At 41.9% G+C, this 23590-nt stretch overlaps 2 protein-coding genes across 7 annotated transcripts in view; one reads left to right on the top strand and one right to left on the bottom strand.

Moving 5' to 3' along the window:
* LOC147010515 (uncharacterized) overlaps window positions 1–23590 on the bottom strand; it is a 77110-nt gene that overhangs the window by 4299 nt on the left and 49221 nt on the right. Inside the window, exons 16-23 of one of the 5 annotated variants that reach the window (XM_085859428.1) lie at window positions 23103–23165; window positions 19507–19582; window positions 19292–19376; window positions 14363–14450; window positions 8659–12602; window positions 7994–8400; window positions 3655–4157; window positions 3130–3266 (exon numbers count right to left, since the gene is read on the bottom strand). In XM_085859428.1, coding sequence (XP_085715554.1) covers window positions 12486–12602; window positions 14363–14450; window positions 19292–19376; window positions 19507–19582; window positions 23103–23165 — 429 coding nt within the window. In that variant the 3' untranslated portion in view covers window positions 3130–3266; window positions 3655–4157; window positions 7994–8400; window positions 8659–12485. Of the gene's footprint in view, window positions 1–3129; window positions 3267–3649; window positions 4158–7993; window positions 12603–14362; window positions 14451–19291; window positions 19377–19506; window positions 19583–23102; window positions 23166–23590 lie in introns of all 5 variants that reach the window. The other 4 variants (XM_085859427.1, XM_085859429.1, XM_085859431.1 and 1 more) reach the window with 4 other exon arrangements.
* Window positions 1–23590, top strand: part of LOC147010516 (toll-like receptor 2 type-1) — a 112442-nt gene that overhangs the window by 74853 nt on the left and 13999 nt on the right. The gene's annotated exons all lie outside the window — the stretch shown is intronic.

Raw genomic sequence — 23590 nt, 5'->3', positions numbered from 1 at the left:
TGGTAAATAAATGGCCATAACTTGGGAACCGCTTGTCCGATTCATATTAAACCTTGAAAAGGCACATCCACAGGTCCCCAGCAATATACCTGGCAAGTTTCAATTAGATCGGACCAGTGGTTGTTGAGAAACAGCGGTCGCAGTCACACACACACACACACACACACACACACACACACACACACACACACACACACACACACACACACACACACACACACACACACACACACACACACACACACACACCTGGAATTATAGATAGATAACACAATACTCCATGAAAAGCATGTGCTGCACCTTAAATGAAAATAGTTGAATATTCACCTCTCGTGTGAAAGCAAACGTTGCATATCCTCTGCCAGCTTCTCAAAGTTTGGCCTGTACTGGGTTACAACCGACTTCATGTAATCATTAAGATGATCATCAGTCGAGCGTGATCTGTACTTTGACTTCATTGCAGAAAACGCCATCCCACACAGGTACGTAGATCCGAAGGAAGCACTCATTACAAAATGACCCTTCTTTTTCTTTCAAAAGGGGGTACTTTTATCTCTCCACAAGTGTAGAAAATGCCTCATCAGAAGTTGGAGACTTCAATTGTAGATCTTTCTCAAGGGGATTATTTCCATCTCTCAGTCAGCATCGTCACGTTTCACCACATTTGTTATCTTGGCTGCTGTTTCACCGTTAATCGGTGTCTGTGGAAGGGTTCTGAAGGCAAATGGCTCAGGGTTCCACATGTATCAAATCGTCTTTCAAAGTCTTCTTCAACTTTTCGATGTGTTTGCCATAAGATTTCCTTGTCGAAAGCAGCACGCTCTTCCCGTCTCTGCTCTGGGCCTGAAAAGTGAGTGAAAACTCCCTTCCTGATTTGGGCTCTCCACAATCTCAGCTTGCTGCGGAACACATTCACTGATCCAATCATTTGTCAGATTTTTGTCCTTGACTTGAATTTCAAGGTTAACATTGTTCAGTTTGGAAGTCAAATCAATCAACAACACCGAGTCAGTCGGCCATTGTTGGTCGCTGAGCTCCCGGTGGTGTCGATTTCTCTCTTCCAAAAAAATGTTTTATTTGTGGAAGGAGTTCCTGGAAACACCACAAAATGTTTCCTTTGCTGAGCCATTGCCCTTGTGAATGCCAGATAAAGGTCCCCGTATTGAGCATCAAGTTCAGATCGGGGTGTCTTAAATAGCCTGTGTTGCAGTGCCTTGCCTCGGATCGAGTTGTCAATCTTCACAAATCACACTAATGAGGCATGAGTGCTGAATATTAAGCACTTTTGCACACAAAAGCTACAGATGTATGATGCAGTGGTAGTTGGGGAAATCAGGGAAGTCAGGGTCACTTTTGCACATGGCATTAAAGCCAGTCTTCTCTCCAAGCATTGCGGCTGCATCGTCACTTTTATTGGCACAAGTTTTTGCGGAGGGCCACCGATCTCCTGCAAGGAATGCTTACAAACCCAATAAATATTTTCACCATGTGTATTTCCAACTGTCAGCATGTGTTCCTCCAACAAGACAATCCTCACAAACAGCCATGACAAAATGTACTTCTACTTCTTCTTCTTGCATATGGCAGCTTGGCTGCTGGGTAGCTATCCTTTTGTTGGGGCTTGGCTGTGCCTTCGATGCTGTGCCCCTCTATCAGTACACTAGTACTCATTTCACCAACCGCGGAAGGATGACAGGCTGCGTCAACCCCACCTGGTGTTAATTGAGCATGCAGGTGGCATTTTTCATCATTGCTTCTGTTCTCCTTATCACTGAGATTCCAGGTAGCTGAACATCTTTAATGGCAGACATAGTTTGTGACTGCTTTCTGAAGTCTTGAAACAACGTTTCTAGAGGGTACTCACTTGCGATCCTCTTGCGGGGTGTGCTCAAACGGCGTTCGATGTTGTGCGTCTTCGCCACACTGACATGTCCATGACAAATTAAACGCACACACACACACACACATCTTTAGAGTTGTTAGTAAACGTTCTCGACCTCTTTTGTAGAGGTCCTGTCTTGAGTTACGACATTATAGTGCTTAGAACAAGAGCGAGAATTACTTTGCAACACCAATGTCCCCTACCGATGTGATATTTTCTAAATCAAAAAGGGTAGAAGTCCCTGAAAAATTGACGAAATGCCCTGAAACTCGAACTTGTTGTGTAACTTATCATAATAAAGCCATGTACTAAGTTTCAGTTGAATATGCTAAAGGATATGGGGAAAAAGTAGAAAAAAAAACACACAGGTGGGACGGACGGATGGACGGATGGAAAGCAAACCGATAGTGAAACCCTCCAAATCCCTGCGGTGAAACTTGTAGGTCACTAACACAAATCTCTCCACAGATGGAAATCTGTCACTGTAGGTCAACTCGTGTGGGAATCACTATCGTGGGGGACACAAGAACACTGAATGTGACGTTTCAACTTCAATCCACTTATTATGCCAGATTACAAAAATCCCTTGCCATTCAAACAGCTGCCTGGTGGGGAGGAGGGTATAGCTCACAAGAGATTATGGCACCTTTTTTAATCCGCATTTTTACAGATTATTTTTGAGATCGGAATAAAATATACAGTGGATTGCGTGCTTGTGGTTTTGAATGAGCCGCTCAAGTTGAGGTTCGACTGTATTTTCAGTCCTGGGCAACATTTGAGAGTCTGGCGGGCAACATATTGTCCACAAGTCACGAGTTGAGAACCCCCACTGTAGATACAGGAGGAAGGGTGGATGTATTTATTTATTTATTTATTATTAGTTGATCAAAATTGTCAGGTTCTTACCATCTCCCCTCTCCCACAGAAAGATACTTCATTGTCAGTTATAAGTGACTGCACAATCAAGTAATTGTTTGGATATTTGTGATTAGTTATTTTATTTATTTAATCAGAAAAATCACAGCACTATTGACGGTGAGAACAATTGTCAGCACATTGTGTACCTTGTGAGTTGAAATAGTAATTATGAATCAGAAAAGCATTGGATGAGGTCACCTTCCTGAATTTTTGGGGCTGTGACTTAGCTGTGATATCAAGTGTTGGAAGTGGCTCGACAATTGGGCTGAGGCCAAAAGAGCACCAAGACAAACTCAGTGTGAGCGGAGAGGCGAAGCGAGTGGTGATACCTGGTGGGAGGATGCAGTGGACTTTCTGAAATGGACACTGCGTGAATCGCATACTTCGTGTGCGTCGTCGATTTGCCCGCACTGCTTGAACATTCCAGTAATCAGAATGCGGGTCAAGAAGGCACCCTGCACGATTGCTTCACACAAGGAATGTCAAGAAAACCATCATCAGAAGCACACCTTCAGATAGAACTCTGATTTCAGATCATTTGCCATTTGGAAACCCAATTTGACTCCAAAGGAATTTCAACCATCTTTAAACACCACACAAATATGCGAAGCACTCAAAGGAAGTTTGCCATCAACAACGCACCAGGATGAAGTCCGAAGCAGTGATAGGCTTTTACAAGCCCTATTGAATTGTGTGCATGTGTACGGAGTGCTGTTGTTGGGGGTCTATCTAACCAATTCATCCTTACCACATCCATCTTGTCCACCACATCCTTGCAGATGTTAATAAAGGAGATTTAAACATTACCAGCATTACCAGGCCTATCGTCAACATGCTCAATTCACGTACGCCACCTGTTGGAGTGGCAGCCGCAGCACCACTTCTGAGCTCGTGCCGATGATGGTGGCACCGGCCGCACACAACCGGACCGCCAACGTAGACTCGCCTTCATTCTCCGAGGAGTAGAGTCCTTCCACAGCTCGTGTAGCCTGTAAAACCAAACGTGCATTCAGTTTTTATCCTTTATGGACTTCAGTTTGTGTTGAAAAGGTGACAAAGGTCAAGAAAAAGGGCTTGACCTGAGACAGAGGTTAAAGTTGAATCCTAACTTTGAGTTTATTATGTCACTTAAAAAAATTAGTCTACGGTACAGTACTGCAACATGTGAGTTCTTGATCATGTTTTCTCTCGAATTTGACAAGAACTTGAACCACTTTGTGTAAAAAAGGACATGTGTACCAAGATGATTCTTTTGCACACTCACCACTCAATACCACTCCATCATGTAAACTGGAACACCATTCCACATGTTCAAGGGTGTGCCGGCCTTATAGCGCTGGGTGGATGCAACATCCATCTTCAAGGAAAAACAATTTCGCATCAATTTTTATTATATATGATTCCTTTGATTGAACCTATGTAACGTTGACCAAAATTCACCACGAGTGCCATCACTGCGTGGCTCCTCCAAAATGTGCTTCCAAAGGAGAATTAGATGCAAAGTTCAGAAATCACCGATACCCTTTCTGTCTCTCCAGTCACATCCATTTTGGCATGTGATACAAGAGAGGATATCGACTCCTATTCCCTACCAAAACTGGCAAAGCAACAAGTAGGTCCAAGATGGCATCCCCGCTGAGTTCTTGGAGAATTTGGAGCCCACTCGACAGGACAGATTAATATCATTTTTAAGCAACAATTGGTTTCTATTATTTCACAGAGACTGGGACAGGTCTACATAATTTCTGGGTGGAGTGGTGTGCACCTGTAAGGGGTTGGGGAATTTGTAAGGGGAGGGGGGTTTGGTAAGGCTACTTGGAGGCTGGGGTTGGGGAATTGTATGAGGATTGGAGCCCTGCGTTGTGATGAGCTAATAGATGGCACCAAGTAGCACGGTCGATACGGCAGCACCCAACATTTCATGTCAGGTCAGGCCAGATTAGATCTGTGACTTGCATAGGGTGACATGTAAAACCCGTACTAACCTGTTCATGGTCGAATGTCGGCGACTAAACCGGCTCCCCCCACCATGGCCCCCTGGTGTGGTGTATGGACATCGATACCCAGCACGATTAAATACAAAATCTGCCAAAGGGTGGAGGAATTCCTTGTGAGCAGCCATCCATATCTGGTGCCAACTGCGTCTGAGGACATCCTCCTGCAGTTGGTTACCTTCCCTCGGACGTTGGTGGCTGGATTGGCACTCCCGCCACCACAAAACACACTGTGGTGCTCAAGTGTCGACCACCAGATAGCAGTCTCGTGGGGTTAACCTTCGGGTGGGTACATGGAATGTCCCATCCCTAAGAGATGGGGATGGACCAGGCATCTGCCTTGGAGAAAGCCAGAGGGAGGCCCCTGGAGTATCGGCGGAAAGTGGACACAGCGATGCATTGTGGTGCATGTTCTCCATGTATGTATGCTTCTATGTATGTATGTAGAACAGCTCGCTCAGAAACTCCCCAAAAAGGATTAATAATAGCTAGTGCGTGGCCGTATGTGCAAAAAAAAAAAAAAAGAAGAAAAAAAAAATTGTCACGTCAATTGTGACGTCATAGCACCGTGTCCTGTCATTGGTTTGGTAAATAAATGGCCATAACTTGGGAACCACTTGTCCGATTAATATCAAACCTTGAAAAGGCACATACTCAGGTCCCCAGCAATATAGCTGGCAAGTTTCATTTAGATTGGACCAGTGGTTTTCGAGAAACAGCGGTCGCAGACAGACAGACAGACAGACAGAGATTGCTGGAATTATAGATAGATGAGAGCAATATGCCACAAACAACATTAGGCCTCCTAAATACAAGCAATATACCTACCAAGGACATTACAAACTGAAAACTTCATTTGAATCAATTCAAGACCACCGTAACCACTTTCCATTGGAATGGAATATAACTGACTTGCAAGTACCAGATTAAATGTGACTGCCCAGTGAAGATGGCCAGATCGAGCTCCACCCAATATATCAGTGTCACAAAAGAAAGTTAATGAAACGATAAAGATGAGGACAAACATAACTCTGGAACTCACAGGGACTAGTCATGCAGTGGATGTCATGTATCCTCAACCTCATGCATTCATTCCACCAGAGAGTACTGTGCTGTTGTACGGATAGAGCCAAACACCTCAACATTAATCAGACGCATTGTGATACAGACCATCAGTGGCACCTTACAGTCTTTCCATCCTGAGAGTTTGCTCCTGTAACCATCTTGTCCACACCCCTGGACCTTCTCCTACCGCTCATTCTTGTCCACATTACTTGTTTGTCCGTCTCCGTTTATTTTGTCCTTCAACCCTGCTGTTGGCATTTCCCCCTTCTGCAGTTCCTTTTGTTTTGTTGCGTCCTGACCCATTCAGTGTTCTCACTCTGCCACGAGCCTCGACTCTGGAAACAAAACATAAACATTGACATCAACAGTGGAGACCTGTGCTTTCAACCATTCCTCTCTGCAAAATCCATCGGCAAGACAGATCGCTATATCCTTACCAACACAAATCCTCCCATCCATGAAGAGCAACAAAACTTCGTGAATCTCTCCCTCAAACCAGGCAAACCTTTCCGAATAACAATGGCGATGGAGATGGGTAACAGAAATATCCCCCAATTAATACTTCATCACCGACCCCGTAATCTAAAGTTTTGCATCTGACCAAACTTTAAAAACAGTCTTCTTCTTCTTCTTTCGGCTGCTCCCGTTAGGGGTCGCCACAGCAGATCATCCGTATGATCCGCATAGTGATTTGGCACATGTTTTACGCCGGATGCCCTTCCTGACGCAACTCTGGTCGCCTCTTACGTCACAGGGATATGGTACACCTATTTTAACCGGGGTATACGCCGGCCCAGTATACTGGTACTCATTTCGCCGACCTCAGAAGGATGACAGGCTGAGTCAACCCCCTGGTGTATTAATTCAGTGGCCCAACGGGGCTTGAACTCAGGACCTTTTGGATCCCAAGCCGCTGCCCTAACCACTGCGCCAACACCAGGCTCAAACTTTAAAAACAGTGAAGTACACTAAACTTCGTTCACGTGGTCCATGCTAGATCTCTTGGTGGAGGCTGGATGACCCCAAAGCAGTGTTTTGGGCCTGGTCTTGTTTCTCATTTACATAAACAATCTCTCCAAAACTCTGGAAAACCCTCTCTGCAGATGACTCCACATTGTGTCAGACAGTACTCCATCGCACTGGCAGGCAGACGGCAGTTGTGCCATTCTCTGTTGGTCTGGAACTTAGTAGGTGCTGCTGTAATAAATGGAACACTTCCTTCAATCTGGCAAATTTCAGCCCCACACTGTTACTTCAGAAGGATCGTTGAATGAACCCACCCTATCTATTTCCATGATCAGCTACGATCTTCGAGACCATACCATCAGCCAAGGCCTCTCCTCAGCCAACTACATAGTAAAGCTGGCCTCAAAAGCCAACCACAGACTGGGACGGGTACGAACCCGTCCTCGCAGATTGTTGCCCAAAAGCTTTCCTTGTAAAATCTGAAATATCCACAGCCGAAAAGGACTTTGTTGGTTTAGTTAGTCAATAAGGGCTGGCACCGAAGCGCCGTATCTGACTCCTGGATTCTAAAGTCATCAATGTTATTGGCATCTCCTTCGATGAGGCTGATGCACAAGGTCAGTCACATCGTAGATCCGTGGCCTGTTTTTCTACCGCCTCTCCTGCGGTCTAGCTCCCTCTGCTCTCTTGGCCCTGTGAACCTCCCCAGTAACTCCAGGATATATGCATTCTTCAAGTGCCCTCATTCTGGTTATACTTCCAAAATCCCAGGTGATTCTAAAATCCCTCGACAATTTGGTTCTTTGCTTCCATCTGTGGAACGACCTGCCTGAGGCTGTTCGATCCCACTCTGCCCTCCAGGGGTTGAAGCAGGCAGTGCAACACTACCTTATGACATTCCCCATCCTTACCTACTACAGTCCATTTAACCCCAATAACCCTCCCTAACACAACCATATTAATTAGCATATCATGACACCTGAAAGGGGAGGGGGGAGGGAGGGGGGCTCATGTTTCATGCAATACAAATCCAACGGAAAAAAACAATCAATAGGATCACTGGACCTGCAGCTTCTCTAGACTCTGTCCTAATGTTGTAAACCAATTTTTTTTTTTTTCAGAATTCTGACTGGTGCGTTTAAAGAGGATGATTTTTGAAGGAATTTACCAAGTCGACCATTTTGAACTACTTCAAGTCACGTGGCAGGAACGAGCTTTGCAATCCCCGTTAGCAGTCAGGAGCGGAACCTCGTTGCCAAATTTCAGCAGGATCGGCCCTGCTGAAATTACAAGTAAAGAACCATGTTGTGAACAGGATATCTAAAAAAGGAGTGAACAGGATATCTAAAAAAGGAATGAACAGGATATCTAAAAAAAAGGAGTGAAAAGATTTTTGTTTTAAGTATAAAAAAAAAACAAGTAATAAAAAGACTTCAATTTTTGTTTTTTATGTAAAAGGATGTCAGGACGTTCTTCCAAAAAGTATGTGAACAAGGTAGGGATGGTCACAAGAAACGATCGTGTGAAACCATCCTGACATCTTCCTTTGAATGATGGTTGTCCCTGCACGAGACACTAAAAAAAACCAAACAGGGAGCGACAGTTAGAAGATTAAAACACGTTTTCTTAAAGGTCATAAAATGACACCAAATAGAATTAGTGAAACACAAAAGAATACTTTACATTGTGAGATGCTTTCTAGTTATAATTGTGGGACAATTACAGAACTAAAGTCAGCTTTTATGAACTTTGAATTAAAGATGACATGTGTCAGTCGGTAATCTTCGTCTTTAGTCGGGCTGGGAAGATGGCCGAAAAGGTGTGCACACTCACCTCGAAGAGGTTGCCTGGGTATGAATCCCGACCCAGCTATAAACCAGCATCCCAGCGTTTCACAGGGCACTCCACCGGATGGATGTTAAACTGGGCGTCCCTTCTGCCGCCATTCATTGGTGGATGTTAAAGATCCCACGGTGTCCTTCACGAAGAGGGGCCGAGCTATCGCCAGCACCCTGAACAAAATATAAATTCCTATCCAAATTACAGCTGGGAAGGCAATGGCAAATCGCCCTGTATAACCCTTGCCTTAGGAAGCTGGTTCGGCGGCACCGCCGATCTGAGAAGAGTATGGCACATGAGAGAGACAGAGACAGAGAGAATCAATAACCAGACTTGGTGATGTCATGGTTATGAGAGCATCAGCTCTGAGTCAGAGGTCGGTTGTTCAAACAGAGTCATACCAATGACACTATCTTTTAATAGCACGTGCCCCTTCCTTGCTTGATCGTCAGTATTGTAAAATATAGAACATGGTGGACAAAATGCTGAGAAGTTAATGGCAAACCCTGTCAAGAAAATGCGGATCATAATATATTGTATCTCCTACAAGTGCCAGAATTTTGGGAATGATTCCACGTTCGTCTCGACGTTGAATCTTAAGTCACCACCTAACACGCATACGCGACAAAGATCTCACATCAAAACGTCTTTCCAGTAAACGTTAAGTTGGAGTCCTGTTGGCTGGCACACATTCCATGTTGATATCCAGGCTGAAATCGTGTTGTTCCGATGAAAGGCAGAAATGGTTTAATGTACAACAATGGAATCCTTCTTGGATCTAAAGATTCTCAAGCCTTTTATGGAAAGAAATTGGCATGAGTGCTCGAGCATTTGCATTCCATAGATGCGTGCAATAAGAAAATTTTCTCTCTCATTCACACGAGTACCTTTTCCAAGGCATATTACCAGGGAAACACCACCTGGGTACATGTCGGATGGTCCATGTATCGTTACCTTTCCCACCGAAGGTGGACGGAGGTTATGCGTTTGCCCATTTGTCTGTGAACAGGATGTCTAAAAAAGTTACAAACGGATTCGGACGAAACTTGGTTGAGAGGTTAGGTGTGTGACAAGGACGAATTGATTAGATTTTCGTGAAGATCCGGATCCGGCCCATCAGTGGGATACAAAACGTAAACAGTTCAGCCTGGCGGAGGGATGTGCTCGACTGGGAGTCGATCTAGTTGTCAATGCATTTTGTTTGACAACATTTCATCCAACACCGAACAAGTGCGCTCAGAGGTCACAAGACGTATTGACCAAGATATATTTTGAGACAACTTATTGGTGATTCAAAAGTAAGGAAAGATTCTCAAATAATGCTATTAGGAACCAAAAGATCAACAACTAGATAAAAGGACAACTTCCATGCAGGACTTTTTTTTTCTTTTTTTAAAATAATTGGGGACACAAAACATTTGCAATTCTTTCACATGCATTTTGCAATTAAGAGTTAAAACAGATTTTTTTTTTTTTTTAAATCGGTTTGAGATAACAACTCGTGCTGTTTTCAAACTGCCAAATAACCACAAGAAAAATGAATGCAGGATAGACCAAGCGAGATCAAAGAGCACAAAACAAGAGAAGAATCATAAGATCTATGGGGCACAACATTGCACGTACAGTATCTATAGAAAGTGTACACCCCCTTTCAAAATTTCCACCTTTTGTTGCCTTGTAGCCTGCAATGAAATTGCATTAAATCAGACATTTTACCACCTTTACTTACACATCCTAACCCACAACTTCCAAGTGAAAAACAAATTCTACAAATGAGAGAAAACTAATTTAAAAATACAAAACTAGAATATCTTGGTTGGATAAGTGTCCCCCGAGTTAATACTTGATGGAAACACGTTTGACAGCAATTACAGCTGGTCTGTTGGAACAGGTCTCGACCAAGATTGGATTTCGGTCGGGGCTCTGACTGGGCCACTTAAGGACATTTAGCTCTTTGTTCCTTAGCCACTCCAGTGTAGCTTTGGCTGTGTGCTTCGGGTCGTTGTCATGGTGAAGTGTAAACTTCCGTCCCAATTTCAGCTTTCTTGCAGAAGGCATCAGGTTTTCCTCCAGGATTTTTCTGTATTTTTGCTCCATCCATTTTCTCTTCTATCCTGACAAGTGCCCCAGTCCCTGATGATGACAAACATCCCCACAACATGATACTGTCACCAACATGCTTCACAGTAGGGATGGTGTTCTTTGGGTGATGTGCTGTGTTGAGTTTGTGCCAAAAGTAATGTCTTCAATTTAGGCCAAAAAGTTCCATCTTGGTTTTGTCAAACCACAAAACTTTGTGCCACATCACTTAAGAATATCCAGAGTGGTTTTTAGCATACCTCAAACAGGACTCAAGGTGAGCTTTTTTTGAGTAATGGCTTCCTTCTTACCACCCTAATGGACAGGACAGACTTGTGGAGTGCTTGAGATATTGTTGTTACATGTACATGGTGACCAGTCTCTGCCATAATGGCCTGCAGCTCTTTCAAAGTTGCCATTAGCTTCTTGGTGGCCTCTCTGATCAGTCTCTTTGCTTTGTCATCCAGTTTGGAGGGATGGCCTGATCTCGGCAAGGTCTTTGTGGAACCATACGCCTTCCACTTCTTAATGATTGTGTTGACTGTGCTCCAAGGGAAGTTCAAGGCCTATGAAATGTTTTTATACCCATCCCCTGACCTGTGCCTTTCCACAACTTTATCCCAGAGGTCTTTTGAAAGCTCCTTGGTCCTCATGGTTGAGTCTTTGCTGTGAAATGCACTACCCAGCAGAGGAAACGTACAGGAACAGCTGATTACCTCCGCCACCAAAGGTGAAGGAGGTTATGTTTTCACACCTCTGTCTGTTTGTTTGTTGGTGTGCAGGATATCTCAAAAAGGTTGCGGACGGATCCGGATGAAATTTGGTGCGCAAGTTAGGTGTGTGACAAGGACGAACTGATTAGATTTTTGTGAAGATCCGGATCTGGATCCGACTTCTAGAAATTGAAAAGTGATTCTTCATCATTGAAAGATGGGGCCAAAAATGATATACTGTACACGATAGCAAAATATTTCAAACAGTTGTGGACAGGTTATGACAAAACTTGGGACACATTTGGTGTGTGACAAGGAAGAAATTATTCAATTTTGGTGAAGATCTGAATCCGGATCCGATAATTTTTTTTTAAAAGTGATTCCTTCACCATCAAGAGATAGGGCTAAACTAATATATAGCCCGATTTGGATGAACCTTGGTGGACAGGTTGGGTGTCTGACCATGACGAATTGATTCGATTTTGGTGAAGATCCGAATCCGGATCGAGATACGAGTATTATTTAATTTTTAAAGTAATTCTTCACCGATGAGAGATGGGGCCAAAAATGATATATAGCATGATACTTCAAAAATGTATTGGGCCCGATACGTTCTCGTGGATCAGGCATTACGTGGTGGAAGTATGCGCTTTACCGAGTGCTCTTCTAGTTTTATACTGAAATAATGAGAATCACAATAATTTAACACAGGTGGAGGCCAATTACCTGGGTGTGTGATTTTGAAGGTGATTCATTACACCTAAGCTATGTTACAATTGCTATTATAAGAGAGAGGGGGGGGGGTTGACATGTATCAAACCAAGCTATTCTAGTTTTGTATTTTTAATAAATTTTCTGAAATTTGTAGAATTTGTTTTTCATTTAGAAATTGTAGGTTATGATGTGTAAATGAAGTTGGAAAAAAAAGTCTGATTTAACGCAATTAAATTCCAGGCAAGAAGGCAACAAAAGCTGAAAATTTTGAAAGGGGGTGTAGACTTTCTTTAGGCACTGTATAACCATGGTGCATCAGGTGGCTGGAAGAAAATCAAAGTATATCTTCGGCTTACGCCTCTCGCCACAGATCTCCTCCACCTTCCTGCCCACACGCAGTATAGTCTCCTCCTCCCACCAGCTACCCATGATCTGCAACATAGTGACATGAAGGGGAAAAAGTGAACCACCAAGTCAGCTTCAAGGCCAAAATTTTTTGTTTTCCTTGACAAGTCCAATTGTTAATGCTACAGGATATATGAGGCGCCGCAAGGAGGAGTGATGTAAGGGACACATCTGCCATTTTGGAGTGAATGCCATATAGCACTATTTTAACCCTTACCCTATCATCCGAGATAATCATCATCATATCATTAATATATGTCGCTTACATCACTCCGCCTTGTGGGGCCTCATATGCACAAGCACGCGCACGCACGCATGCCCACCCTCAGAACTAAACTTAATAAAGTACACCTGGATCCCAACATTCACGAGTTCTGCGTATTCGCAGTTGATAATTTGCAACATGCTCATACATTCGTGGGAAATTACCCCGCGTATTTGTATGGAACAATTGCGCAATGATATCACTCACTACATTTTATGATCAGCTGCCAAATACAGCATCACCAGTAAAAATCCCCCACAAACAATGCACAGACTACCTACCCCTCCCACAGTTACCCACAATGCAAGCGTCAAGCTCGTAGGGGAGTGTGCCTCCGCGGACCATGATGTGGGCAAGGCATTTCCTGCAGAACTTGCGAGCCTCTTTGAGGGGAAGGGGTACCTGCCGGAGCAGATCTTTAATGATGATAAGACTGGCTTGTTTTGGAAAAAGATGCCGACGAGAACATTCATCTCAATGCGAGAGCAAAGCAGCCAGTTTCAAGGCCGCAAAGGACCGGGTGTCCCTTGTCATCTGCACAAACACCAAAGGAGACTTCATGGTAAAATCCATGATGCTCTACCGTTCCCTGAACCCACGTGCGCTGAAGAACAAAAGCAAGCAGGCGCTGCCCGTGTACTGAAGGACGAACAGGAAGACGTGGGTGACATCTGACCTTTTTATGGACTGGATCCATACCCGTTTTGTTCCACAGGTCGAGAGGTATCTGACAGGAAGGAACCTTTCATTCAAGGTACTCATGCTGCTTGACAATGGTCATGGCCACCCCACGGACCTGAACAGCACATTTTCTTCCTCATCTTCATCATCATCTTCTTCGTCATTTTACAAAGTTGTGTGCGCTGTGTTTGTTTAATAAAAAAAATTGAAATGGTACATGATTATGATGATGATGGGTTTTTTTTTCATTTTGCGGTATGGTACGGTATGGTTAAGAGACTTGAAAATGAATTCTTCAATAAATTGGAAATGGTACCTGGTGTTGTCGTTTTATTTGTAAGCATCTTTAATGAAACTGTAATCGTGCATTCGTGGTCGAAAACATTTTAAACTTTAAAAAAAAAACATTCCTCTTTGAACAATGGAACCACCGCGAACCGATAATGTTACCCCCCTTGTCCTCATTGTACCAATTCCCCGACTTTGGTGGTGCCGCAACTTGCGGCCTTTTTCACGAACCAGGAACCGCTGTGAACCAATAACATTATCCCGCTTGTCTCCATTGTAACAATGACAAAATACTCATGGATTTTTCACCGACACTCGCCGATTTTTGTCTATGTCCACAGTATTTTCCTGTATTTTCGTGAGATTTTCCCTGACATTCGCAGATTTTTTTATGGGTTGGGAAATCCCCGGAACCTATCCCCCCATTTCCCATTGAAACAATGCCTCCACATTCACGGTTTCTACATTCGCAGGGCCAAGTAAAATTGTCTACACGACACAAGTACAGAATGATTTCCATTTTAACAAACGCTTCATGTTTCAAACCACTTACCTGCAAGCTGATGGGCAGGCCATGTTTGCTGTAGCCCACTGGGACGATGAGGGCTGGGAGTCCCGTCAGATTTGCCAAGTGTGCAAACCTTGGGCAAGAGAGTGAGGATGTGATTGGGATTCGAATTAAGACAAAGCAAAGTCCACAAGTAATTTAACCAGAGTTGGTGTCAAAGCCTTCCAATGCTCGCCTGTTTATACATTTATCGTTTTTAAAAGACTCGTCTCATAATTAATATTTTTTATAAAGCATTGCAGTGAAGTCTGATCCAAATAATTATAAAGCAATATATGTACAGTATTTGTGTATTGTAATCAGTAACAAGAGCGCAAGTGAGCACAATATCCGCCCGAACAAGAAGGTATATACAGAATTGTGCAACTACATGGAAAACAGCATCCTGGTTGCCATGGCAACCACTTTAGATGACGAACGTAAGTCACGACACACAATCTCCACAGTTTGTGCCTATGTAGCAAATATGAAACGTGAAAGTTGAAAACTTTGGGAGTTCGAGTGCGGACAGGAACGGATGGAAAACAGCATCCTGGTTGTCATGGCAACCACTTGAGATGACGAACGTATGTCACGACACACTGTCTCTCCAGTCTGTACCTATGTACCAAATATGAAACGTGAAAGTTGAAAACTTTGGGAGTTAGAGAGCGGACAGGAACGGAATGACGGACATCACATTATACGCCCCGATGTATATATATATATATATATACATACATATACATATACATATATTGTATATGTATATATATACATATACATTATACATATACATATATATATGTATATATATATATATATATACACACATATACAGATTGTATATGTGTATATATATATATATATATATATATATATATATATATATATATATATATATACAGATTGTATATGTATATATATATATACATATACATATATATATATATATATATACATATATATATATATATATATATATATATATACATACATATATATATTGTATATATATATATATATACATACATATATTGTATATATATATATATATACATACATATATACATACATATATACATATATATATATATATATATATATATATATACATACATACATATATATATACATACATACATATATATATTGTATATGTATATATATACATACATACATATATATATATTGTATATGTATATATACATACATATATATATATTGTATATGTATATATATATATATATACATACATGTATGTATATATATATATATATATATGTATATATATATATATATTTTTATATATATATATATATATATATATATATATATATATATATATATATATATATATATATCGGGCGTATAAAAAAATAGTGTGGTAGATAAACACATTAGAAAGGAAAAAATAACTTGCACCAAAAACTTTAACATGGTGTCAGTGCAATTTCTCCAAAATTAGCATAATGGGTTTGAGTGTGATAAAAACAATAATAAAATCTTATTAAATTAAACTTGACATTAAAATAAATGTATTAAACATGAAATACAAAATGTACTCAAATATGGAATGACAATGTGCTTGAACACGTATTTATTTTTAATTTTAACATAATCATATCTTTCCTCTGTAATGAAAGATGATCGACCTGTCGAGTAAAGATATTGTTGCGGGCCGGGGACTGGTGGCGAGAACGACCGCTAGGTGGGGGAAGTTACGTCATCTTCCACCAGACTCCTGGAATTGTAGGCCGTCGCTCACGGATAATTCCGTGAGGCGGTGGGTCGCTTAACCGACTGTGGATGCCAATACCTCCACCGCGTAGCTTAGGGTCTTTTTGTCGAGAACCAATTTACCTAATTAACCACGCGGTGTCATCTACCGGGGAACCACGCCCTCGGTAAGTCTTGCCCGAACCGGATCACTCTACAAACTACCTTTCCGGTTGAGATGCAGCCGATCGGAACTACCAAGGACGTACCGGCTAGCATGAACAGAATATTGGGAATAAAGACCCGGCTAAAACTCAGATCCGAACCATGCTGGACCAATGAAGGAAAAGACAAAAATGAACTGGGAACATTTCTCCAATAATTTATTTACACTGAGCGAGGAAATGTATGTGGTACAGGAACAGGTTTATTGGGATGTTATGCAGGGAAAGATGAGAGAAAGATGCGTGAAGTAGTAATGCCATACTTCCACCACGTAATGCCTGATCCACGAGAACATATCGGGCCCAATACATTTTTGAAGTATTATGCTATATATCATTTTTGGCCCCATCTCTCAATGGTGAAGAATTACTTTAAAAATTAACCCATCTCTCAGGGGAAGTCGTGCGACAATTTTACAGCAACTTACAAAGGAGACACAGAGCAGACTTGTCGCGAGAATAAAACAGGCAAGATTTACAATGATCAACTAAAAACACTTATGCAGTTCTACTTAAAGATGGCGCCACACACTCAGACAAAATAAACCCAGATGTATGGAAAGGACCCCCGGAGCCAGAGAGGGAGGTGAGCTGAGGGCGCAGTTCCTTCGGGTACCTGAACGTTGGAGGGAAGGGATGCTCTGTGGTGCGGCACCTGTCAATGGTCGTGCGGCTCGGTCCACTGTCGCATGCGTGGAGACCGTGTCTGAGAAAGAGCCCAGGGGGTCGGGTAGAGCGGAGTCCAAGGCGGGGATCAGGGTTTCCAGCTCACTCTCAGGACGACTCACTTTCCGGCTCACTCGCTCACCCTCTCAGCCCACCAGACTACGAACCCTCCGACCCTCTCAGCACTCTAGCCTGAGCATGGTGTCGTAATTTATATATCGCCCTCAGCGGGGAGGGGCCTTAGTGAAGCCGACCTCACTGTTCGCCCTGATTGGACGGGACTTCCATGGAGCCGCTCTTTGTGGGTGGGTTTCGGCCATGCCGGGAAGCCCGCCCACTCCGCGTGTTTGGACTCGCCAAAAAAGGTACTACACAAAGATTCTGCCTCGGAAGGCGAGTCGCCGGTTGGGCGAGTAGGCGAACACGCGTTTGTTCAGTCCATGCGAGAGTAGCAAACGAGATGAAGGTGTGAGCAGGCAGAGGGTACCGTGGGTCGTCGTGGATGGGGTATAATGATTTATTAATCTAACTAGAAAAAAAAATAAAATAAAATAAAAGAAAATAAAATCGCAACGCACCCCTTTGATTTCCCACTAAACACAAGGAGGGGTTCTAGCTACACATATACTTAATGGCATAACTAACTTCGGGGCACCTGTATGTTTGTATGCATACGGTTCCTAGAACCGTAACAATATGATAAGCAGGCCGACCTTTCAATTAAGCTTAAATTCAGTATAAAAGAATTGCCTATTATGTAAATATATTTTACTTACCAAGGGATTTTATGAAATGATAGATATAAAGGTACCAGCAAGCTGGATTGGAAAATGTTATTACAACTCAACTGGAATGTTGGTCAAAGGAAATGTCCAGATGTATTCATTAAACTGTGATTGCTTCAAATTATATACAATTCCCTCGTCTGTTAAAAAGCAGACTGAACTTTTCCCCTTCCATACCATAAATTGTGTTTGATCCATCAATGTACCCAAAGGATTTCAGTTTTGACGTCATTCTGTGCTGGGAGAGATTTTACACATCTCGTCTTGAAATGTATATATATATATATATATATATATATATATATATATATATATATATATATATATATATATATATATATATATATATACATATATACACATATACATATATATATATATACATATATACACATATACATATATATATATATATATATATAGTAATCCTTCAAAATTAGGCTGATTGCTGCACAAAAGCTGAAAATGATTTCCACCTGGAAATACATCGACCTAACAAACTGTGGTGCCAGCGTTTGAAAATGACAGAGCTGTGACTCACTGAACACTATATAAAGAACCAACATTCTCAGCGATCTGTGCTGTTAGAGATCTGGAGATTTCAGAGATCAGAGATCTGGAACAAGACTGTTCTTCGACAGATTCCTCCATATGCGCATATGTAGTTGTTTGTTAATTAAACGACTCAAATGTACAGGATGACTGAAGAATTTCTTCTGCAATGGTCACTATAAACTATCATGTGAAACCATCTCCACATCTTTCTTTGAATACCGGTTGTTGGCAAACGACACAAAACATCTCTATTGATTTGCTGTCACAATCACCACAAACACTAGCGTGTGTGTATGTGTATGTGTATGTGTATGTGTATGTGTATGTGTGTGTGTGTGTGTGCATGTGTGTGTGCGTGTGCGTGTGCGTGTGCGTGTGCGTGCTTTTGTAAACCGTTTAATATTTCACTGATCAAATTCATGAATGGGAGCAATCAACATACACAATCATATTCGGTAGAGTATGGACAAAACGCTGGGAAGGCAATAGCAAACCACCTAGTGCAACTCTTGCCAACAAAGTGTGGTTCATCAATATGAAAAAAAAATCTGAACAGAAGGAGAAATACAAACAGACTGTTTTGGGTCTGACAGTTTTACAACTCAGCGATGCTGTCCAAGAGAGTCATGAGCGTTGTCGGATGTGAAATCCTCCACAGATAACTGGTAAGTACCTCATTGGTTTAAGTTTGTATCTTGTGTTTATTTATTTATTTTTGAGGACTTGTGTTGTATTTAACATACAGAGTGTCTTTGCCATCCTGACATATGGAGTCCTACAGACTTCCTGATTTAGGGGATTTGGATCTCTTGATTGCAAAAACAATTTTTGCAAAGGCAACAAGTAATGTAAAATAACATAAGTTGGGATAAGGCCTGTCTGCCTATATTTTATCCACCAAATTAGCCGACAACACGAGGATAATCCATTTTTATTGTGACAACATCCAGGTTAATTATAATGTTCAGTCAGTGACCAGGCTGTACCTCATTGCTTGACCTTGGACCTTGAAATCAAGAAAACCATAGACAAGATCATTTTCCTGCATTTTTGGGGCTGTTATAGCTGTACCTGGGGAACAAAAGCAAAGACTGCCATCACTTCTTGTAACAATTGTTTAGCCTGAACTGAAATAGGACCAACGCCAGAGTGAGGAGGGAGACAGTCATCACTCTACACAGGGAGGCACAACGAGTGATACCTGGTGTAAGGATGCAGTGCACTTTCTGGAACGCGGACTGCATGAATCGCATGCTCCTCGTGCGCTGCCGATTAGCCTGCATCACACGAAACGTTCCAGTAATTGGAGTTCAGGCCAATATAATGCACCCTGATGCACATGTAAAAATCAGAATCAAATGGATGACCAAATACTGCATTGGAGTCATTAGAAAGAACCCGAAGAAGTAAAAAGCAAAGATGGAGTCATCAGGAGAAACCTGGATATGATTCGGGTTTCAGCCGCTACTCCACAACCCTCAAACCCATCCAGGTGCAGCCAAGTGAGTTCTTGCAGAAACATTTCTGCAAGAACTCACTTCTCTAAGACAGATAGAGAAAGAAAGAGAAATAAGGAGTAAGGGAGATAAAAGAAAAGAAAAAGCAAGAATTATAATGGATAAAGAGAAATGTGAAAAATTTGAAAGTGTGTGAAAGCAACATGGTAATTCCAGCGTAACGGACGTAACCTTGAGACAAAAATTGCATCACTAATGTTGAAATTTTGAAAAGGTTGGCCATATTACAGAGAGTTTCTTTATTACATATCGTAATTAGTCTCTATGGCTTTCTGATATTGGTACAAACCCCAATGTGTAGTCAACTACTAAAGCAACAATCAACATTTAAGAGGGGTAACGGACGTAACATCGAAATGGACACAACTAAAACTGGCCATAGCACAATTCTTAAATCCTGCGAAATAACAAATTTGTGGTATACCTTTCATTCACAGTAAGCAAACCAAGCATTAGTAGCATACTTTCTATATTCCAACGATACGATCTGTCTGTTGTTTGTTAAAATATTTTGAAAAGTTCACTGTAACGGACGTAACTCAGCAATGTAACGGACGTAACCCATGCAATCACATATTGGATAGTCAATGCAAGGGCGCATTTTATGATATCTATACAATCTCTTACATACATCAGCGAACATTTGGTTGTCTAACAGCTTGTATAAGCCTCATTGCTTGCATATGCCTCGTTGACGTTGATCTACAGGCACAGAGAGAAATGGACCAAATATGTTGATGAGTTGTTACAGCCTGATCCTATATCAGTAATATTCATCAGCGAATACTACTTCGGATTAAAACATTCATTAAATAGTCATATTTTCGACAAAATGATAACAGACAGAATGACTTACCGTTGGAAGACATTGAGGCAGTTCTTTCAAGATGGCCGCCAAATCACGTGACATCATCCACGGAGTAAATATCGCATAAATTATGAAAATTCAGACCTAATTAAACACCGTCCAACAGAAATCCTTTTGAAAAATAGGTTTTCAAATTTTATGCTTCATGTCCATTATTACGTGGAATTACCAAACAAAGAACAAAGATTTCGGGAAGAATCCGGACAGATTTCAGGAGTGACTCCCCAGGCTCAAACGCAGCAACATGTACAAGTCTTAGGTCCGTAGAACATAGTCTTGCTTACAACACGCTCTCTCATCTCACCTTGCATACACTTGCAGCTCTGAGCATCCACCCCAATTCTGCTCAGAGAAGCTGTTTGTATTTTGCTGCAAACACTCGTTTTTTTTGTCCACTTCCATCCCCCAGCTAGTGAGACCCTCCTCTTATATTAATCAATCCCATTATTTCCTCCAATCCTTAAATGTGTGGTGACTTCAAATCTCATGGTGTATCATTACCACAACTCCTACTACAACACAAATTATTCCCACCTTCTTGTGGGGTCGGCCAGGTAAAGGTTTCAGAACTGGTGGGCCTGTAAAGCACCAATTAGACATTTTGTAGTCGAGTCAAGAGCCAAGAATGACGGGACGACTTGAGACTGCTTGTGAATACAACGCAGCAATACCCTGCTCTGCCTGCCAAACACAAGGCCACCATCTACTGGCTTGCACACCTCTACTTTCACAGTCAACATGAAGCTTTCAATTGAATCCTCCAATCTATTCCAATAGAGGCTGGAGTGCCTCAAGGCAGCGTTTTGCTCCCAGTCCAGTTCATCTTATTCATTCATGACCCCTCCCCATTGGTTTGGAAACCCTCTTTGCAGACCAATCCTCATTAAACTGTACGATTGTACAGTGGGACAGCAGCAGCGGCTTCACTCTCCGCTGACTTGGAAAGGATTTAAGGGACTGCCGATGCTCAAGAGAGTACGACTCTTCCCAATAGGCTATTGCCTCACCTCACACCAGCCTCTCCTGAATGTTGTAGAATACAAAGCTCTCATCATCGGCATGTCCCACAAATTAATCAGAAGCACAGGATTTGCTGCCATTTCATTGCAAGCAAGTTAGTGGCCTGTCTAACATTTTTACTCAATCTTGCTGCCTTTGTCCTTTCATCCCTCTGTCCCTCCAAGTTACACGTATGCTAACAGTAACTCTTTCCTTATGAAACTCTCAAAACTTCGGCTTGCTTCTCACCACTCCTTCATTCCTCCCATCCCAGTTGTGGAATGTTCTTCCACAGTCGAATCAATATCTACTCTTCACTCCATGGCTTTATTTTTGGTACATTAAATCACAACTCCAGACCATCGTCCATCCCAAACTGCGATCGTTTCCATCCCCATTAATCATACTCCAACTTTTAAAGGCCGTTACATTTCCTACCTTCCTCTTCTCTCCTCGTCCTGTTCGACCATGCCCGTGCTGTCCCTCTGCCCGAAGATATTTACCGCAAGTGGTTAGAGTGAAGCTAAAAGTTTGCATACATGCTGAGCTCACAAGGGAATCAGATTGAAGTGGTGCGTTCCAACAAGCAAAGCTCCACATAGCAAAAGTACGTATTAAAACAAGGACAAATGTGTCCAAGAGCCGCATACTAAAGGCAATAACAACAACTTCCGATATTTCGTCACGTGCCTTGATGGAGCCAATAGCGAGACCCGTCAAGGAGGGTCGTGTTCATGACGAGAAAATCGTGTATTTACGAAATTACAACACATTAAATGGAATAATCTTTAAATAGTAACGTGAACTTTTCGAAACTTTAAAGCAAATGTCCGAATATATTTAAAAGTTGATGATAGACGCTTTCAAAAGGCACCCTCAATGCGAGGATGTGTACAGGTGTTTAGTATGTAAGGAGATCCGGATCCTGTATATAAAAGAGCCGAGTCCTTAAGGTTTTGTCTTCACCAGAAGAAGAAGAAGAAGAACAACAACAACAACAACAACAACAACAACAACAACAACAACAACAACAACAACAAGAAGAAGAAGAAGAAGAACAAGAACGCAGAGCTCTCTTAGAGCCAGCATTCGCTACGCGAGACACGGCTAAAAATAATGGGTAGCTTTTGTCTTGATGGGAAAATAATGAGTAAGTTATGAGGGCATTGACATATAGCTCTTGGTTTTGGGTAGTTGCAAATACATGGCAGTAAAACAAATAAATAAAAAATAAGTGCAACAATAAAATAGCAAAGGACATCGATTTGGCCTGCACCACACAGGTCATGAAATGATGAGATAATTCGAGTAATTCAAGCGTTACTCTCATCATTCTGGATTCCTGTTCAAAAGTCGAGCACTGCACGAGCACAATGGGATGGTGTTGCTAATTTTCTTTCAAACGAGATTTACCTGAATGAAGTCAGAGGCAGTCAGAGAACTTGCAAGTGCCATCACACTCTTCGTCTCTGGATTCTAGAAATAGAAAAATGGAGCTTAATAAGATCCTGCAACATAAAAAATTAAAATAATAGTGTTGCTTGTGCAGCAACATTATACTGGACTTAATTTCCAGAGATGTATCTTCTTGAAGAAAAATCGTCAAGGAGAGACGGGGTCTGATGAACCCTGTCTGAGCCGCTGCTTGTGCATTATTGATAACAAAACTTTGGGGACACAGAAAAAAAAAATTGTTTTTGTTGGCACAGAAAAAGCTTGGTGACCATAATCACAAAAACAAAATGGAATAAGCAGCAGACAATAGCAAGACAAGCCGGTAGGCGACGAGGGATTCGCTAGGATCGAAGCTTTTCTTGTTTTTCATTCTGACCGATCCACCGACGAAGATTCATTGCCAAGACGTATTGGTTCACATACAATTGTTCCTCTGCCTGGCAAGA

This window comes from Eptatretus burgeri, chromosome 16 (genome assembly GCF_056783735.1).
Source record: "Eptatretus burgeri isolate ZD-2024b chromosome 16, Ebu_testis_v1, whole genome shotgun sequence".
Taxonomy (NCBI): domain Eukaryota; kingdom Metazoa; phylum Chordata; class Myxini; order Myxiniformes; family Myxinidae; genus Eptatretus; species Eptatretus burgeri.
Note: the sequence above shows the minus strand (reverse complement) of the source record. Positions and strands in the feature narration are given on the sequence as shown.